The sequence below is a fragment of the Acomys minous genome, assembly GCF_964271855.1.
Source record: "Acomys minous genome assembly, chromosome: 20".
In the NCBI taxonomy this organism is placed as follows: Eukaryota; Metazoa; Chordata; class Mammalia; order Rodentia; family Muridae; genus Acomys; species Acomys minous.
In genome coordinates, this window is record NC_140502.1 from 7,038,226 (window position 1) to 7,065,549 (window position 27,324).

The following is a 27,324-nucleotide window of genomic DNA, read 5'->3' on the forward strand; positions in this document are numbered from 1 at the left end:
ATTAATCAGAACACAGATGTCCTACTAAAACAAGGTTGCATCATGTAAGACATGTGAACCTTTGCAAAACAACCTGAAAACTTCAAATCTGAAAAAGTAATAGAAGAATATATCAGAAGATGGAAAGGGTGTCCCTGTCCATGTACGAGAAGAATCAACAGAGTAAATCTGGCCATGTTACTAAAAGGAATCAATAGATTCAATGCACTTCCCATAAAAACAGCTACAGCATATTTTACAGACCTTGAAAGATCAATTCTCAAATTCATATGGAAAAACAGAAAACCAAGAGTAGCTAAAACAATTCTTTGCAAAAAAATTTCTTGTGAAGAAATCTCTACCCCATATCTCAAGCTGTGCTATAAAACAACAGTAATAAAAACAACATGGTGCTGGAATAGAAATATGCTGGTTCATCAATGGAATCAAATCAAAGACCCTGAAATAAATACTCACACCTGTGGACACTTGAGTTTTTACAGAGAAGCAAAACCCATACCATAGAAACACATAGGGTTTTCAACAAATGGTGCTGCTCTAACTGCATGGTTACACATTAAAAATACAAAAAGATCTCTATTTATGACCCTGCACAAAACTAAAGGCCCAGTGTATTAAAAACCTCAACATTAAAAACAGACACACTAAATCTGTTAGAAGAAAAGTTGTGAAAGTGCCTTAATCTATTGTCACAGGGAAAAACATCCTGAGATAACACAAACAAGTCGGGCTCTAAGGTCACAATTAATATATGAAACATCATGACTCTGAAAATCTTCTGTAAGGCAAAGGGCATTGTCAACAGAACAAAACAAGAGCCTACATCCTAGGAAAAGATCGTGACCAATCCTACATCTGACAAATAATATCCAAGATTTATAAAGAACTCAGGAAATTCATTACCACGAATAAAAGCAACAAAATTAAGAAATGAGGTTCAGATCTAAAAAGGGATTCTCAACAGAGGAATATTGAATGGCTGAGAAACACTTAAAGAAATCCTCAACCTCCTTATTCATCAGAGAAATGCAAATCAAAATGGCTTTGAGATTCCATCTTATACTCATCAGAATGGCTAAGTTCAAAAATTCAAGTGACAGTACATGGTGCTGAGGATGTGTAGAAAGAGGAAGAACACTCTTCCACTGCGTGTGGGAGTGCAAACTTGTGCATCCACTTCAGAAATCAATCTGGCAGTTTCTCAGAAAATTAGGAGTAATGCTACCTCAAGACCCACCTAGGACACTTCTCGTAAAATATCCAAAAGATGGTCCACCCCACAAGAAGGAAATTTGCTCAACTATGTTGATGGCAGCCTTAATCATAACAGCCAGAATCATGAAACTCCCTAGATGTCCTTCATTCAAAGAATGGAAAAAGAAAATAGTACATTTATAAAATGAAATACTACTCAGTTTTAAAAAAGAAAAGGAATCTTGAAATTTGCAAGCAAGTGGGGGAACTACAGATTATCACCTTGAGTGAGGTAACCCAGACTCAGAGGATACGCATGGTTTATATTCACTTATAAGTGGATATTTGTCCACCATGGATTTACTCTGAGAGTGCCCACTCACAGGTGATTGGTCCAGATGCTGGGACTCTCTACTGAACTCCAGGTGAGAGTGGTATGGAAGAATGTAGAGATAGAGGATCCAGAGGTTCTAGGACCACATAAGAAGACTGTCAAAGCTTGCAGATGAGGGAGTGTAGTGCTGCAAAAACTGCTGTACCAACCAAGGTCAATGCATGTAGGAAATCTAGTCCATCTTTTCAGATATAACCAATGGACAGCTCATTTTCCATGGTTGTGGTGATAGTGGGGACTGCCTCTGACATTTACTCTGGTGCTCCTAATTGGAGCACTTCCCCGTGTTGGGGAGGCCTGGTGACAATCAGAAGAAGGGGAAGCGGGTTATCTTGATGAGACCTATTAAGCTGTGATCTTAGGGTGCATAAAGGAGTTATCCTTGTGTCACAGGTCTAGGGGAAGGAATAGGGTAAACGCAGGATGGTGAGCAGGAGGGTACAAGTGAAGACACAATATTCGGGATATAATCTAAATAAATCATAAAAAAATACGATGACAAATAGGTTAATGAGAGGAAGGAAATTATTAGTGTGAGTTGAAACTGAGGGCTCCAGTGTGGTAAGAAGGATACAGCTACTTTATTTAACAAATGTAGGAGTAAGTTTTGCTCCATTAAACCTCTCATGGAACAATTTGTGCTTTCATAAGTTAGCACTGAACATAGACATTTGTCTGCCATGTTTATTTCAGCATTACTCAGAATAAAAAATATATGAAATCAAATTTAATGGCTCACAACAGATGATAACATAAAGGAAAAATAACATCCAACATTTTATGATTTTCATCTTCATATCTACATATTCATTTGCTATTTGTAATACATTTTTAGAATTTTAAAAGTTTCATTAAATGTATTATCTCTTGGGTTGATCAAAGATGGCAGTACCAACTATGCACTGTGTCTGAGCAGCCGGATGGAGCCTAGAGATAGGAAGGGAGCTAGAGACCACAAGCCCTGGCAAGCCCTAGGTGAGAGATATGGACGTGGTGCAGAGCACAGTTGGGTCTGGCCTCAGGCCATCCAACTGGTCCAGGGAGGATGGGTGCTCAGTCTACGGAGACTGGCTGCATACGAGACTCTCAGCTGTAGCTCTGCTATATCTTGGACTGTGTATTGGGGAATGAACTGTGGGTGATGAAACACCAGCATTTAGATCTGATGGCCCAAGGGAGAACCCAGTCGAATGTGTGAATCAGACCCCAGACAACACGTGTGCAGTCCTGTGTCTTTAAAGCCCAGCACAGACACATGGGTGGTATCTACACTCTCTCTGACTAAACTGTGGGTTACACACTAACGGTTGTTTCAGCTAGCCCAGAGGGGATCACAGTGTGTGTATATGGGATAGATCTGACTTCAGATCCCCCTGCCAGTTCAAAGAAGACCAAGAGCCCACATAGGGGCCAGATGGCTATGGAGAGATTCTCTGCTAGGGCATGGCTCCCACTCTCTCTGTTGAACTGAATCTAGGTACCATGGCTGGAGAATGAATGCACAGAAAGAAGTTCAGGTCAATGGACAGCTTCCACACTCTGTGGCAGATTAAATCTAGGTCCCATGGCCAGGACTGGAGCAAGAAGAGGCAGGCCCAAGAAAGAATTGGCAGAAGCCTAAGACAGCTACCCACTCTGCACTCTGTTAAATACTAATCGGAGGTCCTAGGTCTCCTGTGGCCAAGTGGAAGATCTCCATATCCAGCCAAAAGCAGATATTACCTTCATTATCTCAGACTGAACCTTGAGTTGCAGAATACCATCACCAGCCTGTATTGACGCAGTGGGGAACCCAGTGTGTGAGGCAAAGTCCTTTAGAGCTGAAAGCAAGTCACTGAAGGATATCTTTATCCCCACAGGTGAGGGGTCTAGCTCTATAGACACTCACCAATGCACTACTCTCAATGACCAGTGAAGGACACCAAAACTACATCCTAACATCAGAAAGAGCAAGACAGCTAAAGACCAGCATAAAAACACACAACAAAACCTAAAACAACATGACATATCCAGAACACAATTATCCCAAATAATTAAACCCTGGGACTTCAAACACGACTGAAGCAGAAGAAATGACGTCAAATCCTAAGTAATGAAGATGATAATGGAGGAAACAAACAAAATCCCTAAACAAATAGAGGAAGATGTGGACAACCAGATTGAGGACCTTAGAGAGGCCATGACAGAAGCCTATACAGTGGAATGAAATTATCACTAGAAGAAATTCAGGAAAATGTGAACAATCAGATGATGAAAATCAATAAAACTGTTCAAGACTTGAAAATGAAAATGGAAAAAATTATAAAAGCACAGGCAGAAGAAAGCTTGGAATAAAAGAAATTATTTAAGAAAACAGGAAATGCAGAGATAAGCTTCTCTAACAAAATTCAAAAGATGGAGGAAAGAATCTTAGGTGCAAAAGTTACAACAGAAGAATTAGATGCAACCATCAAAGAAAATATTATGTCCCAAAAATTCCTGACACCAACCATTGAAAAATTCAACGAAACCATGAAATGATGAAATCTAAGGATCTAGGAATTGAGGAAAAAAGAAGAATCCCTGCTTCAAGGCCAGAAAATAACTTCAGCAAATTCATAGAAGAAAATATACTCATCTTAAAGAAAGAGATGCATATAAACATAAAAGAGTCCTACATAGCACCAAATGGAATAGACCAAAAATATATTAATCCAATCACTAAATAATCAAAACACAAATGTATAGAACAATGAAAAATTTTCTTGGCAGCAAAGGAAAAAGTCCAAATGGCAAACCTATCAGAATTACACTAAACTTCCCTGTAGAGAACATAAAAGACAGAAGAGCCTGGGAAGAGGTCCAACAAACTGTAAAAGACCACAGATGCCAGGCCAGAGTACTATACCCCGTGAAACATTCAATAACTATTGGTGGAGAAAACAAGATATTCCATGGCAAAAACAAATTCAAACAGTACCGATTCACAAATCTGGCTCTATAGAAGTTGGAGAACACTCGAACACAAAATGAGAAACTACAACCAAGATAACACAGGAAATAGATAACTTCACTGTAGCAAAACAACCACACAAACACTCTACCACAACCAACATCCAAGTCACGGGACTTAACAGTCACTGGTCATTCACATCTCTCAACATCAATAGTCTCAATTCTCCAATGAAAAGACATAGACTAACAGAATGGAACCATAAACAAGATGCACTATTCTTTTGCATTCAAGAAACACATCTCACCCACACTGAAAAACATTACCTCAGGGTCAAACATTACCTAGAATACTAGAAAAAGGTATTCTAAGCCAACAGACACAAGAATCAAGCTGGTATAGCCATTTTAATATATAATAAAATAGACTTTCAATTGAAATTAATCAAAAGAGATAAGGAATAAAATTTCATACTCATTAAGGAAAAATTCAACCACGATGAAATCACAGTTCTGAGCATCTGTACACACAGTTCAAGGGCATCCGCATTTGGTGTTTTTTCTTTCTTCTTTTTATTCCCAACATTGTAAGAAATATTAACAATGCTTAAGTCACACATTGATCTGAACACATTAGTAGTGGGAGTCTTCAACTACGCATTTTCACCAAAGGATAGGTAAATGAAACAGAAACTAAACTGAGAAATAATAAGGCTAACCAATGTCTTGAATCAAATCGACCTAACAGATATCTATAGAATTTTCACCCAAACCAAAAAATTATACCTTCCTCTCAGCACCTCACAGAACCTTCTCCAATATTGACCATATAGTAGATCACAAAGTGAGCCTCAACAGATACAGGAAGATTGAAATAATACCTTGTATCATATCCAATCACTGTGATCTAAAGCTGGACTTCAATGACAACAGAAAAGCAAAAAGTCTACGCACACGGAAACTGAAAAACTCCTTACACAACAATTGGAGCAGTGAAAAAAAAAAGGAAATTAAGGACTTTTTAAAATTCAATAAAAATGAAGGTACAATGTATCCAAATTTGTGGGATACATTGAAAGCAGTGCTAAAAGGAAAATTCATAACACTAAGAGACTTCATAAAGAGACTGGAAACATTTCATATAGGCAACTTAAAGATATATCTAGAAGCCCTATGAAAAAAGAAGCAGAAACACCCAAGAGGAGTAGATGGCTGGAAATAATTAAACTCATGGCTGAAATCAATAAATTACAAACAGACAGAACAATTCAAGAATCAACCTAAGCAGGAGCTGGTTCTTTGAGTCCATCAACTGGATTAATGAACTGTTTGGCAAACTAATTAGAAGCAGAGACACAATATCCAAATCAACAAAATCAGAAATGAAAGGGGAAATAAAATAACAGACAATGAAGAAATACAAAGAGTTATTAGGTCCTATTTCAAAAGCTTATAGTCCACAAAATTTGACAAACTGAGGGAAATGGGCATTTTCTTGATGGAAACCATCAAAGTTTGAGTCAGTATAAGAGAAACAAATTAAATAGTCCTATTTCTCCTACAGAAATAGAAGCAGTTATCATAAATCTCCCAAAACAAACCAACAAACAAACTTGCCCAAGGTCAGATGGTTTCAGTGCAGAATTCTACAGACCTTCAAAGAAGACTTATTACCAATACTCTTCAAATTACTCCACAAAATAGAAACATTACCAAACTTATTCTATGATGTCACAGTCATACTAAGACCTGAATCTCAGAAAAACTCAACAATGAAAAAACATTTCAGACCAAATTTTCTTAAGAACAGTGACATAAAAGTACTCAATAAAATATTCACAAACCAAATCCAAGAACAAACACATGAAAGGTATCACTCACCATGACCCTGTAGGCTTCATCCCAGACATGCAGAAACGGTTCAATATATGGGAATCCATCAATGTTATGTACCACATAAACAAAATTAAAAAAAAACACATGATCATCTCCTTATGCCAAGAAAGCATTTCTCAAAATTCAACATCCATTAAAATGTAAAGACCTGGAGTATCAGGGATACAAGACACATACATAAACATCATATAAGATACATACAACAAGCCAATAGCCAGTGTAAATTAAAATAGAGAGAAACTCAAGGAAATTCCACTAAAACCAGGGTCTAGACAAAGCTGCCCACTCTCTCAGCATCTCTTCAAAATAGTACTTGATGTTTTAGTAGAGCAATAAGACAACACAAGGAGATCAAGGGGAACGTACATTGGACAGGAGGAAGCCAAATTATCACTGTTTGCAGATGATATGATAGTGTACATAAGTGACCTCCAAAATTCCATCAGAGAACTCCTCCAGCTAATAAACACCTTCAGCAAAGTGGTTGGATATAAAATTAACTCAAGGATAGGGAGAATAAACATAGTAAAGATGACCATCTTACCAAAAACAATTTACAGATTAAGTGCAATCCCTATCAAAATACCTACACAAAATTTAAAGACATGTAAAGAACAATTCTCAAATTCATATTAAGAAAACCCAGAATAGCTAAAAGAATTCTGTACAATAAAAGATCCTCCGGAGGAATCTGTATACCTGATCTCAAGCTGTACTATATAGCAACAGTAATTAAAACATTATAGTCTTAGGATAACTATAAGCTGGTTGATCAATAGAATAGAATCAAAGACTCAGAAATGAATCCACACACATACTGTCACTTGCTTTTTGACAAGGAAGTGAAATCATTTCAATGAAAAAAGGATAGTATCTTCAACAAATGGAGCTGTTCTAACTGGATGTCTACATGAAGAAATATGCAATTAGACTCATATTTACAATCATGCACAATACTCAAGTCCAGATGGAATAAAGACCTCAACATAAAACCAGATACACTAAATTGTTTAGAAGAAAATTGGTGAAGAGCCTTGAACCCATTGGCACAGGAGATAACTTCCTGAACAGAGACCCTATAGCTCAGGACTTAAGGTCAACAATTAATAAATGGGACCTTGTGAAGTTGAGAAGCTTCTGTAAGGCAGAAGATGCTGTCAATAGAAAAAAGCAAGAGTCTGCAGATTGGGAAAAATTCTTCACCTACTCTACATCTGACAAAGGTCTAATATCTAAAATATATAAAGGCCTCAAGAAACTAAATACCACCAAAGCAAATAATTGAGTCCAGTCATGGGGTACAGAGCTAAACAGAATTCTCAACAGATGAATATAGAATTCCTAAGAAACAGTTAAAGAAATGCTCAGTGTCTTTAGTCATCAGAGAAATGAAACTCAAAATGACTCTGACATTCCATCTTACATCTATCAGAATGGCTAAGATCAAAAAGTCAGGAGACAGCACATGTTGCTGAGCATGTGGAGAAAGGAGAATAGTCCTTCATTGCTTGTGGGAGTGCAAACTTGTACAACCTCTTTGAAAATCCATCTGACCAATCTGGCACGTTCTCATAAAACTGGGAATAGGGCTGCCTCAAGACCTAGCTATTCCCCTCCTCAGAACACAACCGATTATCCTCCACCACACAAGGATATTTGCTTAACCTTGTTCGTAGAAGTCTTCTTCATAATACCAAATTCTGGAAACACCCTTGATGTCCCTCAGTTGAAAAATGGATGAAGAGACTGTGCTACATTTACACTGTGGAATAATACTCAGGTATTAAAAACTAGGAAATCTAGAAATTTGCCCGTAAGTGCATGGAACTTGAAATGCTCTTCCTGAGTGAGTTAATCCAGACCCAGAAAGATACACATGGTCTATACTCACTCGTAACTGGACACTAGTCCCACAGGGATGTCCTCTGAGAGTCTTCAATCAGCAGGATATTGGGACAGATGCTGAGAATTCCTATTTTGACCCCAGGTGATAGGGGCCTCGGAGAATAGGGAAATATTAGGACCCAAAGGGTCTAGAAACCTTACAAGGGGACCATCAAGGATGGGAGATTGAGACCTAGTGGGGTCTTCTCAAAGTGCTGTACCAAGCAAAGAGAATGCAGGCGATAAAGATAGGCTCCCTATTCAGATCTAGCCAATGGAAGGCACATTCTCCCCAGTTGTGTGGAGAGAGGAACGGACTCTGACATGAACTCTGGTGCCCTCTGTTTGAGCACTTCTTGGTGGGGAGGCCTGGTGGCACACAGAGGAAAGGTAAGTAGGCTATCCAGATGAGACCTGATAGGCCATATTGAAATAGTAGGTGAGGAAGTTCCCTTCTGTCCCATGCCTAGTGGGAAAGAACATGGTGAAAGAGTGAGGAAGGAAGGAATAGGAAGATACAAAGGATGGAATAACAACTGAGATGTAATCTGAATGAATTACTTAAATAAAATTAAATATATTATTTTTTTTATCCCAACATTCTTTTTTTCCTTTATTAATTTATTCTTGTTACATCTCAATGGTTATCCCATCCCTTGTATCCTCCCATTCTTCCCTCCCTCCTCTTTTCACCTTATTCCACTCCCCTATGACTGTTCCTGAGGGGGATTACCTCCCCTCTATATGATCATAGGGTATCAAGTCTCTTCTTGGTAACCTGCTGTCCTTCCTCTGAGTGCCACCAGGTCTCCCCCTCCAGGGGACATGGTCAAAGGTGAGGCACCAAAGTATGTGAGAAAGTAATATCCCACTCTCCACTCTACTGTGGAGAATGTTCTATCCATTGGCTAGATCTGGGTAGGGGTTTAAGGTTTACTGCCTGTATTGTCCTTGGCTGGTGCCTTAGTTTGAGCAGGACCCCTGTGTCCAAATCTGCCTATCATAATGTTCTACTTGTAGGTTTCTAGGACCCTCTGGAAAATATATTATTTCCTATATTTTAAATATATAGAGTGTTATTTTTAACTAAATGATAAAACAGACAGATGTTTAAAATTAACTTGTATATACTTCATAAATGACTGAAATTACAGAGCAAAGATGAAACTAAATAAATTCAATTACTGGGTCCATACTTCTCTTAGACCTATTTGAATTCAGAGGCAAAGCACATGGTGGCCTATACATAAATAATGGATATGTCTGCAACCTGTAAAAAATAACGATATCATTAGCAGGAATTTCGAATGGAACAGAGGGTCATTATGCTAAGCTAAACATGCAGACTTAGGAAATTCTGAATTTTCATAGACTCTAGTTTAACAGTGTATGTCTTGTATCTATGTGTGTAGGAGTGATTGTTGGTGTGTGTGTGTATGTACATATGTGTGTGTGTGTGTGTGTGTGTGTGTGTGACACAGACACACCACTTTACACAAAAAAAATTAGGTCAGGCATTATTTGAGAAGTGCAAAGGTCTACAGGAATTGGGGATGGAACATCTTGTGAAGCTAGTGGGAAGAAAATATCAGTATATGCTTATACTGGCAATGCAGATTCTACACTGCCACGAAGTATAGATTACTCTCCAATTTGTGTAGGAAGAATTTACACATTAAAACCACAGTTGTTTCCCAGTTATTATTTGCTTCTAAGATCCTCAGCACAAGAATTCTTTACAGATATTACTTGAATAGAAATGAGTATAAAACAATACTGAAAAGCAAAGATGAAGTACAAGAAATGGGCTATCACATTTAATTGATCTGTGGGAACTGAGGCTCTAGGATGGAGATCATGTGTTAGAACTCAATTATTTAACATAGTTTATTACTTATAATGTAAGTGTTGGTTGAGGGATAAGTCTCATATAATATTTGAAATGATACACAAAGGTCTTGAGTTTCTTTCGATATTGTTGAAGTTTTAAAAATCAACATTTGAAGTGTACATGAGCTGCTATTTTGTGAGTAGCTGGATGGTTTTTGGTATAACAGGAGTCAAGAAATTTCTGGATTTCACCTAATTATTGGTTCTCTAAACCTGCAAACATAGGCTATGGGTAGATATTCTTTATTTGCCATTGGTGTGACATATTTCACAGTGTGTATGTTCTGAGGTTCTCAGATGTCCCTGACAATTGGCCACCTTTACATCATATAGACTTGGTGAAACAATGCTCACCATGCAGTCATTAGCCATTTTATATGCCCAATCTGAATCAATAATTTATATTTCACTGTGCATAATCTAAAAATATCTACTGACATAGTTTCTATTGGTGTACACATAAACAGATATATAAGATAGTTCTGTAACAAAACTTTAACTAAACAGCCTCTGCTCAGGGATTTTAATATCCATAAACCTGAATGATGTCATGAAACCACAGACAGAACTATTATCAAATATATTTATCAACTCATGTTTACCAAATGGACTCTGGACCTCAGATGACAAGTCCCAGGGAAGATTCCTCCAGGAATGAGGAAGGGCCTAAGGGAAAAAAGGAATCATGAATGTGCAAGTAAACTTTTCATTGTCCAGAAACATAAAAGAGGATATGAACACACGCGTGCCCATTTGTTAGGCTGATATGCATGACACTTCACAATCCACAACACCGAGGCTTATAGTAGGACAAAGATGTTCACTTTGATTTTGTTCTACTTGCTTCTGAACACTCCACTTCTCATGTCGAGTTTCACTCCTTCTGGGTGCTTTTGGAAAATGAAGAATGAAGAAAAGTACAGAGAGTTAAGGGAAGCGTGTATTTTCTTCCTTTATGCAGTGCAAAGGTCTGTGGAGAAAGACTATTTAGGCAACATTCCGGATAAGCTGTAAGTGCTTTTTAAATTTTCTTATAGATTTCCTCACAAGTATTTCTAGTAGCTCATCTGTGCAGTTCCTTAAGAAATATGTGACTTCTTTTTCTTTTTAAACTGTTTTATGTCTAAGTGTTTATTCTCTTACACTTTTATCACAGTTACTACCTTCATTTCTCTTTCAGTAATTTTACTAACTATAATTGCATATTTTACCATGTGGATACTCTACAGACTTTTATTTTGTGGATATCTGACTGTTGTTTCCAAGCACAGCAAGCACTTTAGACTACTAGGCACCTCTGGTAGCTCAAGTTATTGATGTTGTTTATATTTAATATGCAAGAGTTAGTGTTTGTGTCACACAAGTTCAAGTATCAACTTTCTCATGTGTTTTACTGAAATTTCCAATGGCATTTTTTTCTGTGCTGTATAAAGGGTATTTTCAAATGAGCTATTTGTATGGACAAAGATAACTCAAAGGTTCAATTTCCAAATGAAAATCTAATGGTATTTAAATATGAGTGAATCATTCCAAGTGAAGGATTATATTTGATACTTATTTTTCAGATGGTAGGAAATAACTAGCAAGAGACAGGAGTGATTTTTTCCCATAAAGAAAATAAAAAACCTCAATTCAGAAGAGCATTGCTTAGGTCCGTACATCAGGCAACATACAGGCATACATCAGTTTAAAATAATATATTTATTCATGTATTTTACATACTGATCATGGCCCCTCCCTCCTCTACTCCTTGTCACATGCTCTCTCCATCTACTCCATGTGCATTCTCTGTTATTCAAAGAAGGGGAGCCCCAGATTAAGTCACCTCAAATCATGAATCACCTCATGACTGAGTGTGTACTTTTCCCATATGGCCTGAAATAGAAGCAACACCAAGGGAAAGAGATTAAAAAGACAGGCAACAGAGTCCATGTCAGAGACAGTCCCAGTTCCTCTTACTAGGGGATCCACACTAAGCCTGAACTACATATGACCTACAGCTGTTTAGGGGTCCTAGGTCCAGTCTCTTGAGGATCCTTGGTCGGTGATTGAGTCTCCACAACTCCTACTGTGCCCTGATAAATTGAGTGTTGATTTTCTTGTGCAGTTCGTGTTAGTTCTTCATCCTTCTATACTTCCCTCTACTTTTCTATAAGACTCCCAACACTCTTTGTCTAATATTTGGTTGTGATTCTCAGCATCTGTTTTGATTCACTGATGTCTCGAACCCTCAGTGGACATCTATGCCAGGCTCCTGTCTGAAAGCACAGCAGAGTATCAATAATAGTGTCAGAGGTTGTCTCTCTCCTGTGTTCTGAGGCTCAGTTTGGGCCAGGCATTGCTTGGACATTCCCTATAGCTCTGTTCTATTTTTATCCCTGCATATCTTATAGGAAAGGTAAATTTTGAGTCATAATTCTTGTGTATTGATTGGTATTCCCCTCTCTCCTTTAGGAGTTCTGTCTAGTTAGAGGGTGTCCTCTCAACTGTGTCACTACCATATTATCCCAGAACTGTCTCATTTATCCATCTTGTCAGAGAGATATCTCCACCCCTGCCTTATTCTTACTGTTCAGGCCCTCTGACCTGCTGCATCAGCTCTCCCCAGGTCTGACATCCACCCTCATTTCTATCTGAGCTCTCTCTCCTACATTGTCCTTATCTTCAACTTCTTCTGCCGTCTATTATATTTCATTTTCTGAGTTAGAATAAAGCATCTTGTCTGGGTTCGTCCTTCTTACTCATTATCTTTGGGTCTGTAATTCTAGTATTTTTTATCCTGTACTATATGGCTAATTAAATACATCCATGTGTGTTTTTGTAATTCTGGGTTTTCATACTCAGCAGATGTTTTCTAGTTTACTTGCCTGAAAAATTTGTGATTTTCTTTGTTTTATATCGGAGTAGTACTTCATTGTTTATTTTCCATTGTTTGAGTGACATCATTTTTTTCTGGATTCTAGCTATTATGATTAATGCTGTTATGAACATAATTGAGCAAGTGTCATAGGGTATATGTCCAGGCATAATATAGCTATGTCTGGAGATTAAGCTTTTACCAGTTTTCTGATAAAGAAACAGATTGATTTCCAAAGTTAGACATACATCTATTTAAATATGCATCTCCTGTGTGTGAATGTGTTTGAAAATAAACCAGTAAAAAGATGCTCTCTCTGAAAAATTATCTAAAAAGAAAAACAACAATATGAAGATGGATAGAGAAGAATATGATATATTTCCAACTAATTATAATTTATTGTTAGTACAGGTACCAAATATTGCCCCAGAAACACTCGTGTGCACTCATCAGTCACTCTTTCACTACATTAGCCAATTCAGTTGATTTCATATGGAAATAATAGAAACTCAGAGGCTCAAACATCATGTGTAATTTTCACATTTCTGTATAATTAATAAATGAATGCATGATCAGGTTTACAGCTTGGTCAAAACCTGTGGCCTTGTCTTTCCCTTCTGAGCAAGTACTCAACAACCACAGATGAAAAAGCTTTCCATGGAATATGCATGTTTTGTGTAGATGAACTCACATGAAATTTTATAGGTGTTATAATATTCCATATTTTTATATTTGTAAACCTTATTACATGGGATACTTGTCCCAAACATAGGGATAAAGACAATATCTTCAAGTACAGGATAGTCATTGTATTGAATGCCAATGATTATGTGTATACTTCTGTACATAATAAATATTGTATCATTTTACAGAGCACCAGCTGAAAGCCTGTTTCCTCTGGTTTTGGCTTTTTCCTTGGATGAAATAAATAGAAACTCTCATCTTCTACCAAATATGTCTATAGTATTTCAAGTACCAAATTTTCTAAATGAGTCACTAGTAGAATATCTCCTTGATATTTTTCTGCAAACTGACATGACTCATCCTAATTATGACTGTACCAAAGGTGTCGATTGTACAGTACTTCTTACAGGACCAAACTGGGAAACATCTGTACTATATCACACCTTCATGTACAGCCGTGAACCTCAGCAGGTGAGATTTTTGTGTGGTTAAAATGTAATGAAATTGTGTCTCCATTGGTGCCTTTGATAAGATGCACAAAAGGGTGTAAAGAGGAGACTTGTCTTACTGTTCTTATGTCATTCTGGTAGTTCAATGGTGTTATTCAGATACTTGTTGGGGATCTGGAATTTCTCTGCGTGAAATGGGGATAAGAGGAGAAGTAACAGGAAGGGAGATTTCTAGAACTTTTTACAGATAAAATGTGTTTACAAGTTCTTAAAAGTACATGCTACCTCATGCTGTTCCTTGTGTCCTAGGTCCTCCATCTTACTTATGGGTCTTTCCATCCTGTCCTGAATGACCGTGCACAATTTTTCTATATTTATCAGATGGCCCATAAAGATACATCTCTTGCCATGGCCCTCATTGCCTTCTTACTTTATTTAAACTGCAACTGGGTAGGGCTGGCCATCTCTGACAATGATCAGGGTACACAATTTCTCTCAGATTTGAAAAGAGAAATGGAAAAGATTATAGTCTGCTTTGCCTTTGTGAACATGATCTCAGAGAACATGGAAGTATACATGTCAAAAGCTGACATGTATTATAACCAAATCATGACATCATCCACAGATGTTGTTATCCTTTATGGTGACACAGACAGTACTCTTGCTGTGGCCTTTAAAATGTGGGAATCTCTAGGTATACAAAGAACATGGATCACCACCTCACAGTGGGATGTTCCTACAAGTAAGAGAGATCTCACACTTGACCCATTCCATGGGACTCTTACTTTTGAATACCACCATGGTAAGATTTCAGGTTTAAAAAATTTTGTCCAGACATTGAACCCTCTCAAATACTCAGATAAATATCTGGCAAGAAAGGGCTGGATGAACTTTCACTGTGAACCCTCAGGATCTAACTGTAAGACAATGAAGAACTGCTCATCCAATGCCTCATCTGAATGGCTAATGGCACAGACTTTTGACATGGCCCTCAGTGATAGCATTTACAACATATACAATGCTGCATATGTTTTGGCCCATGTCTTTCGTGAGATGCTTCTTCAACAGGTAGAAAATCAGCCAATTGACAATGAGAAAAAACGTGATGATAGCTGCTCAAAGGTAGGGTTTCTTCTAGTGGATTATACATGATCTTATCAATGTCATAATTTTTCATAGTCTCTCAGATTATTAAGTGAGCCAACTAGGACTGTTTCCCCAAAACATAGGTTTCTAAATGTTTTTATGCTGTCACAATGAATCTAGAGCTTTGTATAGAATTTAATACATAGGTCTTGGAATGAAAGACACCATTTATCAGTGAAAATAAGTGACTCTGTGACAGAGCAACTGAATATAATCATTTCTGTTCTAATACTGGAGAGATAGTCTCTTCTCATTAATTGTTACCATGATGAAGAGATGACTGTTTGTTCATTAATTCTGAAAATTGAGGTAATAAGTTCAGGGGATTGTTTTCTCAATTGATTCTCCCCAAATGTAGTCTCTGTTCACCTTCCTCAAAGGCTTAGTGTAATTACACAGAAAGAGTTATGCGAATCAGTTTATTACACAGACACACACCAGACACTCATTTTTCTGACTGTATTTGTGTTTCTATGTGTGTTTCTGTGGGTCTGTGTATATATCTCTGTTTATTGTGTGCACAAATGTGTGTGCACTTGTGTGTATGTGTTTATGTGTTTGTGTGTTTCTGTCCATCTGACTATCTGTCTTTTTGTAGAAGTGAGCATAAGTTGTCTGTGTTTCAATGCCCATGTGTGTTTGTTTCTGTTTTTGGGTATGTTTCTGATTGTATTTGTCAGTGCATGTGTCTGTGTGTACTGTGTTTCTGTATATTGGATTGCACATATGTATATATCTCTTGCTCTGTGTGTGTGTGTTTTTGTCTGTATCTCCTTGATATTGTGAGCATAAATGTGTTTTTGTGTCAATGTCTCTCTGTGTGAATGTTTGTATCTCATTATGTCTCCCTGTGTGTATTTGTCTGTGCATGTGTGTGTCTATGTATGTGTTTGGTATATGTCTGTAGTTGTGTGTCTGTTTGGGTGTATATGTCTGTCTGTGCCTGTATGCTCTGATGTGTGTCTGGACATGTATGTTATTGTGTGTGTAAACAAATATGTGGCTATATTATGTGAGTATCTCTATATAGATGTGAGTCTCTCTTTGTGCAGATGCATGTGTGTGTGTGTGTGTGTGTGTGTGTGTGTGTGTGTGTGTTGCACATCTATGTTTGATGTATATGTGCTTTTATAATGTTGTCTTTCTTAATTTCCGTTCAGAGAACTAAAATCATGCAAACATTATGACGAATTAATATATCATATTGATTTCATTGAAAATTTCTACCTGATCCCTTCAATAAAATTGCTTTTCAGATACAATCATTAGACATTTTCTCCCAACAAGGAAGGGCATATGTAGTGTATTATACTGTCTGTTTTTCAGATGCACTCCTTGATGAGAAAGACCCACTTCACTAGCTCTAATGGAGACAAAGTGACCATGAACAAGAAAGAAAAAGTTCAGAAAGTGTATGACATTTTCTACATTTGGAATCTCCCACATGATTTTGAACTTAAGGTGAAGATAGGAAAGTTTAGCTTAGATTTTCCAACTGGTCAACAGCTGCATTTATCTGAAGACATGCTAGAGTGGGCCACAGGAAGTCGACAGGTGGGTTGAAAGATCTGTACTGATTTCCATTCCATACCAGTAAACACTGTGTGTTTAGTTGGCCCATTTATGCTTTTTTAAACATTAGTGAAATGAAATAAATTGTCCCATAAGGAACCTACTTCTAGTCTCCTAGGTTACGTTTCTTATTTTCACTATTTCTTATATGACCTTTTGTTAGTCCTTTGAGGAGTTCATGCAATAGTTACACTGTATTTTACTATCAAAGAACTGTGGTTTTTGTTTTTTAATATGAATATGAAACAACTTTTGACCATTCATTTATAATATTTCCAGTAAAGTGAGCAATGGACTCATGGTACCATTCTTATTGCCATATAGTGATTTCCTCACTTATTAGGAATCTGTGATAAAAAAATTAAAGTAACTGAGGCTAAGTGTAATGATGTAGTAAATTAAAAATCCAAAGGCATTAGAAATGAAACTCACCATTTCTTTTAGATTTAATTTAAATTTTTTATTTAATTCATTTTACATTCCAGCCTTAGCCCCCTCCCTCATGTTCTTCCAGGCAACCCTTTCTCCTCTTTCCCCCTATGCCCGCTCTGTAGTCCTCAGAGAGTGGAACCATTCTCCCCTACTCACTGACCACAGCCTATCAAGTATCATAAGGACTGCCTGCATTCTATTCTTTTGTGAGATGATAAGGTACCCCATCGGGGGAAGTGATCGAAGAGAAGGCAACAGTTTTATTTTATATGTTTGCTCAAGCCTCTGACACAGAGTCTCTAAATTGTCAACCCTTCTAATCATAAAGTAATAATTTCTGATAAATATTAAATATTCTATTAATTATTACTTTGTATTTTATTTCCTTTTTATATGTTATGGATATTCTGTCTGGATACATGCCCATGCACCCTGGCGTATGTGGTATATATCGACATTAGAAGGGTGATGCATATTCATGGAAATGTGAGCCAGCTTAGATATGCAAAATGGGTGCAAGAAATCAATTGTTATTCACAGTTTATCCATGCCTCAGCTCTAAATTATACCATGTAAAGAAACTGTTCACTACAGTATCCTTGCTTGGTCCTCTTAATTGTTGTGTAGTTCATTCAAACTAATGAAGCAGTATCTGCTTTCCCTTTCTGTATTTGGAGGTATTTGGTAGTAATACATTTTTGCTGTGCATAAATTTGTGAAAAAAATTTCCATCATAGTTCCAGGGCATGTTATAGGTATGAATTCTGATGTGGTTGTTATTGAAGTATTCTATTCGAACTATGGAACCACCAAGTTGTTTAAATTTTAAAGATGTTAAGTCTAGGAATTCAGGTTGCTCATGTAGTCTGGCATTTGCAGTTAATAGTCCTTCTCAGAGTGATTAGGGGAATCATTGTTATGCAGATGAACAGAGGATCTGAAGTTTAGCTACTGAGATACACACGCACTCGATGGCAGCAGTGATTTCTCATGTGTGTTCCAAACACAGCTTGATTAGGCATTACAAAAACATGCACCAGAATAATACACAATACTAAAAAAATATGGAACCATTGCTCTGCTTCCAGATATGCATATCAGGACACATGCAGAAGCAAACAAACATAAAAATGATGATATCAAATCTACCTAGCTCAAAATGTTACAGTCATAGTCTTAAATAAGAGTATGTTCAATGATATGCTAAATACATAATTCAAAGAATGATTATTAGAATGCTCTATGATAAGTGAAGAGACATAAATTTCCTCAGGAATGATAAGAGGGATCACAAGAACTACCATTAAATAAGTCATTGAAAAAGCATGAGAAAAAGAAATTCCAGGAAAGAACAAAATAATAAAAATACTCAAACAGAAAATATATAAAGGAAAATCAAATAAATGAAATAAAAATCGAAGTAAGTCGTCTCAACAAGACAATAGTTCAAGATAAAGACAGGATGGCAAAGCTTGAATATTATGCATAAGTATTAGAAAAATCAGACTATAAAAAATAAAACAAAACTAAAATTCAAAATATAGGAGAATTGAGGATTTCTGATCAGAAGATCAGATTTTCAGTCCAGATCACAAGAGGAAAAGATGGAAACACTCAACTCATCAACACTATATCCAGTATAATGTAATCATAAATTTCAAGTGAGATGTGTTCCCATCGAGATACAACAGTCATTTACATAGCAAAGATTGAAAATCAGTAAATGAACAACCCTTGGCATATTTAACATAAAAATTATATTGTAAGAAAGACATAAACTTGAAGGCTGAAGTACAGAATACTGTGTCATAGCAAGTTCCCATCTGTATATCAGTCAATGTCACTATGGACATTCTTACAGGAGGAGAGTAAGAGTGATGTATTTCAAACATTTAACAGCCAGCCACAGTAATTATAAACAGAAAAGTTATTCCTCATAATAGAAGGATACAGAACATTGTTCAATAATAGACTCAATCACAGGAATTTAGAAGCACTGAAAAATTACCATGAAAGATGCTAGTTGAACCACTTCACATGATGAATGCAAGGATCAAAGGAACACACAGAAAGCACTAAGCTCCAGAGAAAAGCAACTATTAGAAAACTATCAAGTACTACAATATCAACAACTAGATAATATTCACAAAATAATCTACAGTAATAATTTATTGTTAATGTTCACATTCTCTAATAAAAATCCACAGACAACAAGATTGGTTCAATAAAACAACAAAAACACCCCAAAATTTTTTTGTTACTTCCATGGGAAAAATGATATTTTTAACCTGAATGGAATCCTTCTATAAAAAAGTGGGTGATACATCATTATGAAGTGAATCAAACAAACAAACAAAATCCATGAAAACAATCACTTTGATGGACATGGATGAAAAAATTCTGACGTATACACATATCAAGGCAATTCAACAACACACAAGAATGTTTGTTCGCTATAGCCAAGTGTATTTCATTCAATAAATGCAATCATGATTCCAAAATGCAGATAAGTTAAATGAGATAAATCATGTAAATACACTCTAAGATGGAATAATATGATTATACAAAAATATTCATCAATGGATTATACAGAAGTCCATCATCTATTCAGAGTAAAATAAACATGTTGGAATACAAAGAACAGGTAATATCTTGATAGAATAGGATTTTTATTGCAGACTGAAAGCATTGTACTAGATACAGAGAAAAACATAAAAATTCAATTAAAATAAGAATGAAGTCAGGTATGTGTGATGCATGTGTTAATCCAAACAGTTTATAGGCAGATTTAGATAATTCTCTGTTGATAGGTGACCAGTTTGGCCTAGATAGCTAATCCAAGGCTGGCAGTGTGACATAGAGACCATGCCTTAAAATATTAAATAGAAATTTGGCAGCAATATGCACTGTCCCCACTCTTTTTCAAGATGGTCATTAAAATATAACAAAGTGCCTAGCTGGAGATTGGGATAGATACTGGGACTTCCTACTGGTACCCTATGTGAGAGAGAAAAGGATGAATGGGGAAATAGAAGGACCCAGAGGATCCTAGAAACCTACAAGGAGAGAGTTAAGGCTGGCAGATCTGGACCCAGGCGAGTCAGCTAAAAATACTGTACCAACAAAGGACAATGCATGTACAATTGTGAGGATAGCAGGGACTGACTCAGACATGAACTCTGGTGACCACCTACTTAACCACTTCCTCTTGGTGGGGAGACTTGTTAATGTTCAGAGGTAAAGTTAACAGCCTCCCAGGAAGAGACCTGAGAGGCTGTGACCTTATCGTGCAGGAGAGGGTCCCTTTCTGTCACAAACCTCAGGGAGGGGAATGGGATGAAAGTGGGAGGGATGGGCAATTGGAAGATACAAATGAGGGGATAAAAAGGAGATTTAATCTGAATAAATTTCTTAAATAAGGAAATTTTTACCATGTACCAAAACAACTGTGAAAATATATTTTAAAAAGAGAGAATGTGTCCAATTATAAGTGAGTATATACCATTTGAGTCTTTCTGCTTCTGGGTTAAGCCATTCAGTATGATAGTTTCTAGTTCCATCCATTCGTCCACAAATTTCAAGAATTCCTTCTTTTTAATAACTGAGTAGTATTCCATAGTGTAGATGTACCACAGTTTCTTTATCCATTCTTCTACGTAGAAACCCTTAGGCTTTTTCCAGGTTCTGGCTATTATGAAGAAGGCTGCTGTGAACATGGTTGAGCATATGCCCTTGTTGTGTGCTAGGGCATCTTCTAGGTATATTCCAATGAGTGGAATTGCTGGGGCTTAAAGAAGCCCTATTCCCAGTTTTTTGAGATAGATTTCCAAAGAGGTTGTTTATGTTTGCATTCCCACCAGCAATAAAGAAGTGTTTCTGTTTCTCCACATCCTCACCAGCATGTGATATCACTAGAATTTTTTATCATAGCCATTGTGATGGGTGTAAGATGGAATCTCAGAGATGTTTTGATTTGCATTTCCCTGACGACTAAAGGCATATATACTCACTTATAACTGGACACTAACCCAAGGTGCATGTCCCATGAAAGTCTTCACTTACCAGGAAAGTGGAATAGATGTGAAGACATCCTCTTGGGACTCTAGGTAAAAGAAGTATTGGAGAATGGGGAAATAGAAGAATCCAGAGGGTCCTAGAAACCTACAAGAAGAACATTATGATTGATGGATCTGGGCCCAGGGGTTCTGTCCAAACTATGGCACCAAGCAAGGACAATATGTGCAGTAATCATCAAACCCCTACCCAGATCTAGACAATGGACAGCACATTCTCCACAGTTGAGCGAGGAACAAGGACTGACTTTCACATGAACTCTGGTGCCCCATATTTGACGACATCCCTTTGATGGGGAGGCCTGGTGGCACTCAGAGGAAAGATACCAGGATATCCAGAAGAGATTTGATACCCTATGGTCATATATAGGGAGAGTAGGTCCCACTCACTCACAGACATGGGGGAGGGGACTAGAGTGAAAGTGGAAGGGATGGAGGATTGGGAGGATACAAGGGATGGGATAACAATTTAGATGTAATATGAATAAATTAATAGAACAAGTAAAAAAAGAGAGAAATTAATTTTCCCTGTTTTAGATAGGGAATTGAGGTATCCCAATGCTACAGAGTGAGACCCTGTTTCACAACCACCACAGCAAAGGGTAGCGTTCTAGTTAATTGTGTATGCGGAGAACATGAGATGAATCTGTGTACCAGTGACAATGTGGTTTTCACATACACCTTAATACTGAATGAAGGATTCAAAAGAGCATGCAACACTCAGCAAATTTCCTTTTAAAAACATATTTATTAATTTATTCATATTTCATCTCAATTGTCATCCCATCCCTTGTATCCTCCTGTTCCTCCTTCCCTCCTTTTTCCCTCCTCCACCTCTCCCTTATGACTGTAAGTGAGAGGGACCATGCTCATAGGGTATCAAGTGTCTTCTTGGTATCCCTATCAGCAGATTTCTAACGCTTCTTACAGAGCCCCATCATAAAGTTTAGTGTAATAAAAACATACCTTTCTTTAACCTAAGAAAACCTTCAATTAACATCAAACAAACTATCTTTTACTCTGGTTCCCACAGTATTTATAGGCTCCTTAAGGTCTTCTCACTTCAGGAAACACATCACATTACAGCTTCTTACATATCAACTCAGCACTTTGTCACTAGGATTGTCCTTTCAAACGGGTTTTTCTTTAAATTACGTTTGTGGAGATTTGCAGTTTTAATTTATTGGAGGATGTGTTTGTTATTTAAGACTTGAGGATATATTTCCCCTGTTTTAGATGTGCTTTCATCATTTCTTGCAAAGTCGTTGCTTTGTTTAAATGTTGGCCATGAGCATGGTGAGGAAGAAAGGTTGTTTTGGATCATGTGTTATAAGCAAGGGAAGACAAGGACGGAACTTGGAGACTGAAATTAAAGCACAGGCCCTTGAGAGAACACTGCTTACTGGTTTGCTCTGTGTCATTTCTCACACATGCTTGCCTAGCAACAGCATTGTCTTTAGTAGACTGGGCATGCCTACAATGAATACCAAATAATAAAATGTATTAGCGTTAGAAAAAAGGTTATTCTGATAGAGAAAATTTCTCAAGTAAGGTTCATTCCATGTTCTTTATCCTTTTACTGTACTTTGTGTCAGCTTGATGAAAATCAACAAGAAGACCAGGTGGAATCTCTGTAGTGTTTGCACAAAGTACTCTAAACTTCCGTTTCCATAATGTCTAAGATTTTGTAAAGAGCTCAACTTTTCATCAACTTGTTTTAATATATTAACACACTTGCCATTATACAAAGTACCAAGTGCCATGTGGTTCCTCAGTGTCTGTATATAAAATAAGCTTACTGATATCTCAACATGCTAATGTAATATAGTTATGGCTGAAGTAGGTAAAACTCAATATGTATCGTATTTCCTCAGATGGTGCCCTCTGTATGCAGTGCTGATTGTGGTCCTGGATTCAGAAAATTCAGGCAGGAGGGAATGTCTGTTTGCTGTTTTATTTGTATCCACTGCCCAGAAAATGAAATTTCTAATGGAACAAGTGAGTGTTTACTGCTGTGATAAACTTTACATTGATAATCCTCTCCATCAACAAAGGCATGCTGAAGGAGTCTAAAACGCAACTACAAAATATATAATGTACCATTTTCTTCATTAGCAGTCACAGGAATACCAACATTAACAATGTCTTAACCACCACCAGACCACAACAAAAACCCTTTTGCCTAGTTATACATTTTGATTCATTTTCTGTCACATCATATTTTCTCAAAGAAATAAAATCAAACTGCAGTGTGAGCACATAGTGCATGAGATCTGTTCTGTTTATTAATTTGCCCTATAACTACATGCATAAAAGATTCCAATCGTGAATGTTCAAAATGTGAATTTATTCTTTTTCCATGTATGTATGTGTCCCTACATATGTTTATGTACACTTATATGTACAGGATCCAACAGAGGACAGAATATCGCACCAGATCTGATGGACTGTGTAATGGAGGTCCTAGAAAACAAGTCTTTATCCGTAGGTAAATTAGAGTAGTGATAAAATAATTACTTGTAAAATAATCAGAAACGGCTGAGTATAAGACAAAATTTATGTGATTCATAGAGGCTCATTTTCTTTCCCCCTTCATAATTGTAATTTATTCTGATTACATCTCAATTGTTATTCCCCTATCCATTTTCAAATGTCTGATGTGAATTGTTTCTAGGAAGGTGAAGATAATTGTTTACACATGGTGTACAAAATATAACAAGTCTTATATATCAAACATTTTATAAATGACACTCAATTAATAATTTCATGAAATAATAGATTAGAACAGTTTTGTAACGAAAGTAATTTATGCAAACATTAAAATTTTATTGCAAGCTACAGAGCCCGTTTAGTATAATGATTATCTATTTATGCTTGGCTAAATGCAAATGGGCAATGAATGGTTTTTCCAACATTTGCCTGTGATACTATGCAATAAAATTCAAGTTCTTAAAATACATTTTTGGCCAATAATATGGCTCTACATTTAAATCATTTGCCACTAAGACTGATAGCTGGAGTTCACCTCCAGGACTCATATAGTGAGAGGAGGCAAAGAACTCTTAGAAATGCCTTCTGACATCTATGCACTCAAATAACATCCAGAATGATTAAACAAACTGTAATAAAATCGTTTTCAATGTTAAAATGAATTAGAACTAAGGTAATTAAATCAATAAATAGAAAAATATTAATACTCTTTATAGGTGTTCATGTGCACTGTGAGTGTATGTGTACATAAGGGCAGATGAAGATGAGAGACAACTAATACCTCTATAGTTAATTTGCAGGCAATTGTGAAACACCTCATCTGAGTTCTGGGCACTGAACTCAGATTTTCTGTAAGAACAGGACATTCTCTTCATAGTTCAGCTAACTTTCCATCACTTCAGGCAAAATAGCTAGTTACAATTGACCATCAATCAATTGTTCTACATAAAAAGACTTAAAAACCAGGAAGCACATCTTAACTCTGTGCAACTATCTAATGAATCAGCACAATTCCAATGAAATTGCCTACCATTGCCATTTCAGAAGAGCATATTATGAGTGAAGTAGTGTGTTCCACATAAGAAAATCTGGTTGCGGTGGCACATGCCTTTAATCCCAGCACTTGGGATGCAGAGGCAGGTGGATCATGGTGAGTTTGAGACCAAACTGGTCTATACAATGCTTCCATAACAGCCAAGGCTACACAGAGAAATCCTGTCTTGAAAATAATCTGGGCCACTTTTGTATGTGGGATTTGTTTTATTACTTCCATGCTGCTTATCGATGTAAAATTTACCTCAGAGTCTATTCACAGAGTTTGAGTCCCATAGAGATTGAAATGAGGGTAGCAGGAAGATGCTGAATGCTTCCCATGAAGGTGGAGTCAAGATGAAGGGCTCTGTGGTGCTCAATCTGTAGAGAGGTTTCTCTCTTCAGTGATAGATTTAGTGCTTCTCATGATCAAGGCTCAGGGACTCTTTGTCCATACCACCAGGTTAGAACATAAAAAAGGACACATTAATCATTATTTTTTATTTCTTACAAATTTCAAACCTTTAAATTGCATTTATATACCAGGAAAATTTACTTCTCACACTCATATTCCTATTTCTAACAAATGATTACCATGTATGAGCATATCTTTTAGATTTATTTGGACACCCAAATAAAAAATACACACTTGAGCGTGTGTGTGCGTGCACACACACACACACCCCTAATGATTTCTTTTCCTGTTCCTTAGATAACATTATGTTTGAACTGGGAACTACAAAAGCTGTCACTTTTCTTCCCCAAGCAGAACTCAGTCTCCATCTCTCATAAAGCATTAAATGAACAGTCAGTGAACTCAGGAGGCACCGAGTGCATGGTATCGGAGATTTTAAAAGACACTCAGTTACACTGTGGTTAGTGCATTTAGATTTTGTGAATTTGCCAGACACAGCCATTTCATGATAGCATCCAGAATGATGTACAAAATCAGCTTTCTGAGGACATGGTAAACCATCAACACTGTTAAATAGACAAACTTTGGATTGTTTTTCTCTATAAAAATAATACGAATTACTAAATAGAAGCATTGTTATATAACAATTTCCTTCAATTATATTATCAGCAATAAAATGAAGGTATTGCAAAGCTTTTCCAATAGAGTTATTGAAATGTCTTGTCAATAAACTGCTGAAGCTGTACTAACGAATCTGTCCTTTCTCATTAGACATGGATCAATGTGTGAAGTGTCCAGAGGACCAGTATGCCAACACAGAGCAGAATCACTGCTTCCACAAAGCTGTGATCTTTCTGAGCTATGAAGACCCCTTGGGGATGGCTCTGGCCTTAATGTCCTTGGGCTTATGTGCCCTCACAGCTCTGGTTCTTGGGGTATTTTTGAAGCACAATGACACAGCCATCGTGAAGGCCAATAACCGTGCTCTCAGCTACATCTTACTTGTGTCACTCATGTTCTGTTTCCTCTGTTCCTTGCTCTTCATTGGCCGTCCAAACTCAGTCTCCTGCATCCTGCAGCAAATCACATTTGGAATTGTTTTCACTGTGGCTATTTCCACTGTATTGGCCAAAACAATCACAGTGGTTCTGGCTTTCAAAGTCACAGCTAATGCACGAAGAATGAGGTACATTCTGGTTTCAGGAACTCTTAACTACATCATTCTTCTCTGTACACTCATCCAAATTATTCTCTGTTCAATCTGGCTAGTAGCTTCTCCTCCCTCTGTTAATACTGATGCACACTCTGAGCATGGCCAGATTATTATTGTCTGCCACAAGGGTTCTGTTATAGCATTTTACTGTGTCCTAGGATACTTAGGATTCCTGGCCCTGGGAAGCTTCATTTTGGCTTTCTTGGCCAGGAACCTGCCTGACACATTCAATGAAGCCAAGTTCTTGACCTTCAGCATGCTGGTGTTTTGCACTGTGTGGATCACTTTCCTCCCTGTCTACCACAGCACCAAGGGCAAGGTCATGGTGGCTGTGGAGATTTTTTCCATTTTGTCTTCCTGTGCAGGCATGCTGGGATGCATCTTTATTCCCAAGTGCTACATCATTTTATTGAGGCCAGACCAAAATTCTCTTCAAAAGATCAGGGAGAAATCATATTCGTAAGGTTGTATAGCATGAATATTTTATGTTAAATTATTTGATTTATTCAACTTTTAACCTGATTGCAGATACCACCCTTACTCTCCTTCTATTCCTACCCTTCCTGCCTTTCTCCATCCTTTCTCTGTTTTGCGTCAGAGTAGTGATCAAAACTCTGGCATCACAATCCATGTCAGTAACAGCCCCTGTACTTCTTCCTAGAGGAGCCATATGAAGCCTGATCTGTCCATCCTCTACATACGTGTATTTGGCATATGTCCAGTTCATTCATTGTCCTTGGTTGTTTCCTCAGTCTCAGCAAGCCTCTCTGTG

At 37.2% G+C, this 27,324-nt stretch overlaps 1 protein-coding gene across 1 annotated transcript; it reads left to right on the forward strand.

The window, feature by feature from the left end:
- Positions 1 to 14,081: 14,081 nt before the first annotated feature.
- Positions 14,082 to 27,015, forward strand: LOC311590772 (vomeronasal type-2 receptor 116-like; the record flags this gene model as incomplete). Its single annotated transcript, XM_084770033.1, has 6 exons — positions 14,082 to 14,201; positions 14,489 to 14,629; positions 15,248 to 15,301; positions 16,652 to 16,879; positions 23,277 to 23,400; positions 26,111 to 27,015. 6 exons carry the CDS (start codon positions 14,082 to 14,084, stop codon positions 27,013 to 27,015), a joined length of 1,572 nt encoding a protein of 523 aa, XP_084626159.1.
- Between the last annotated feature and the right edge of the window lie 309 nt (positions 27,016 to 27,324).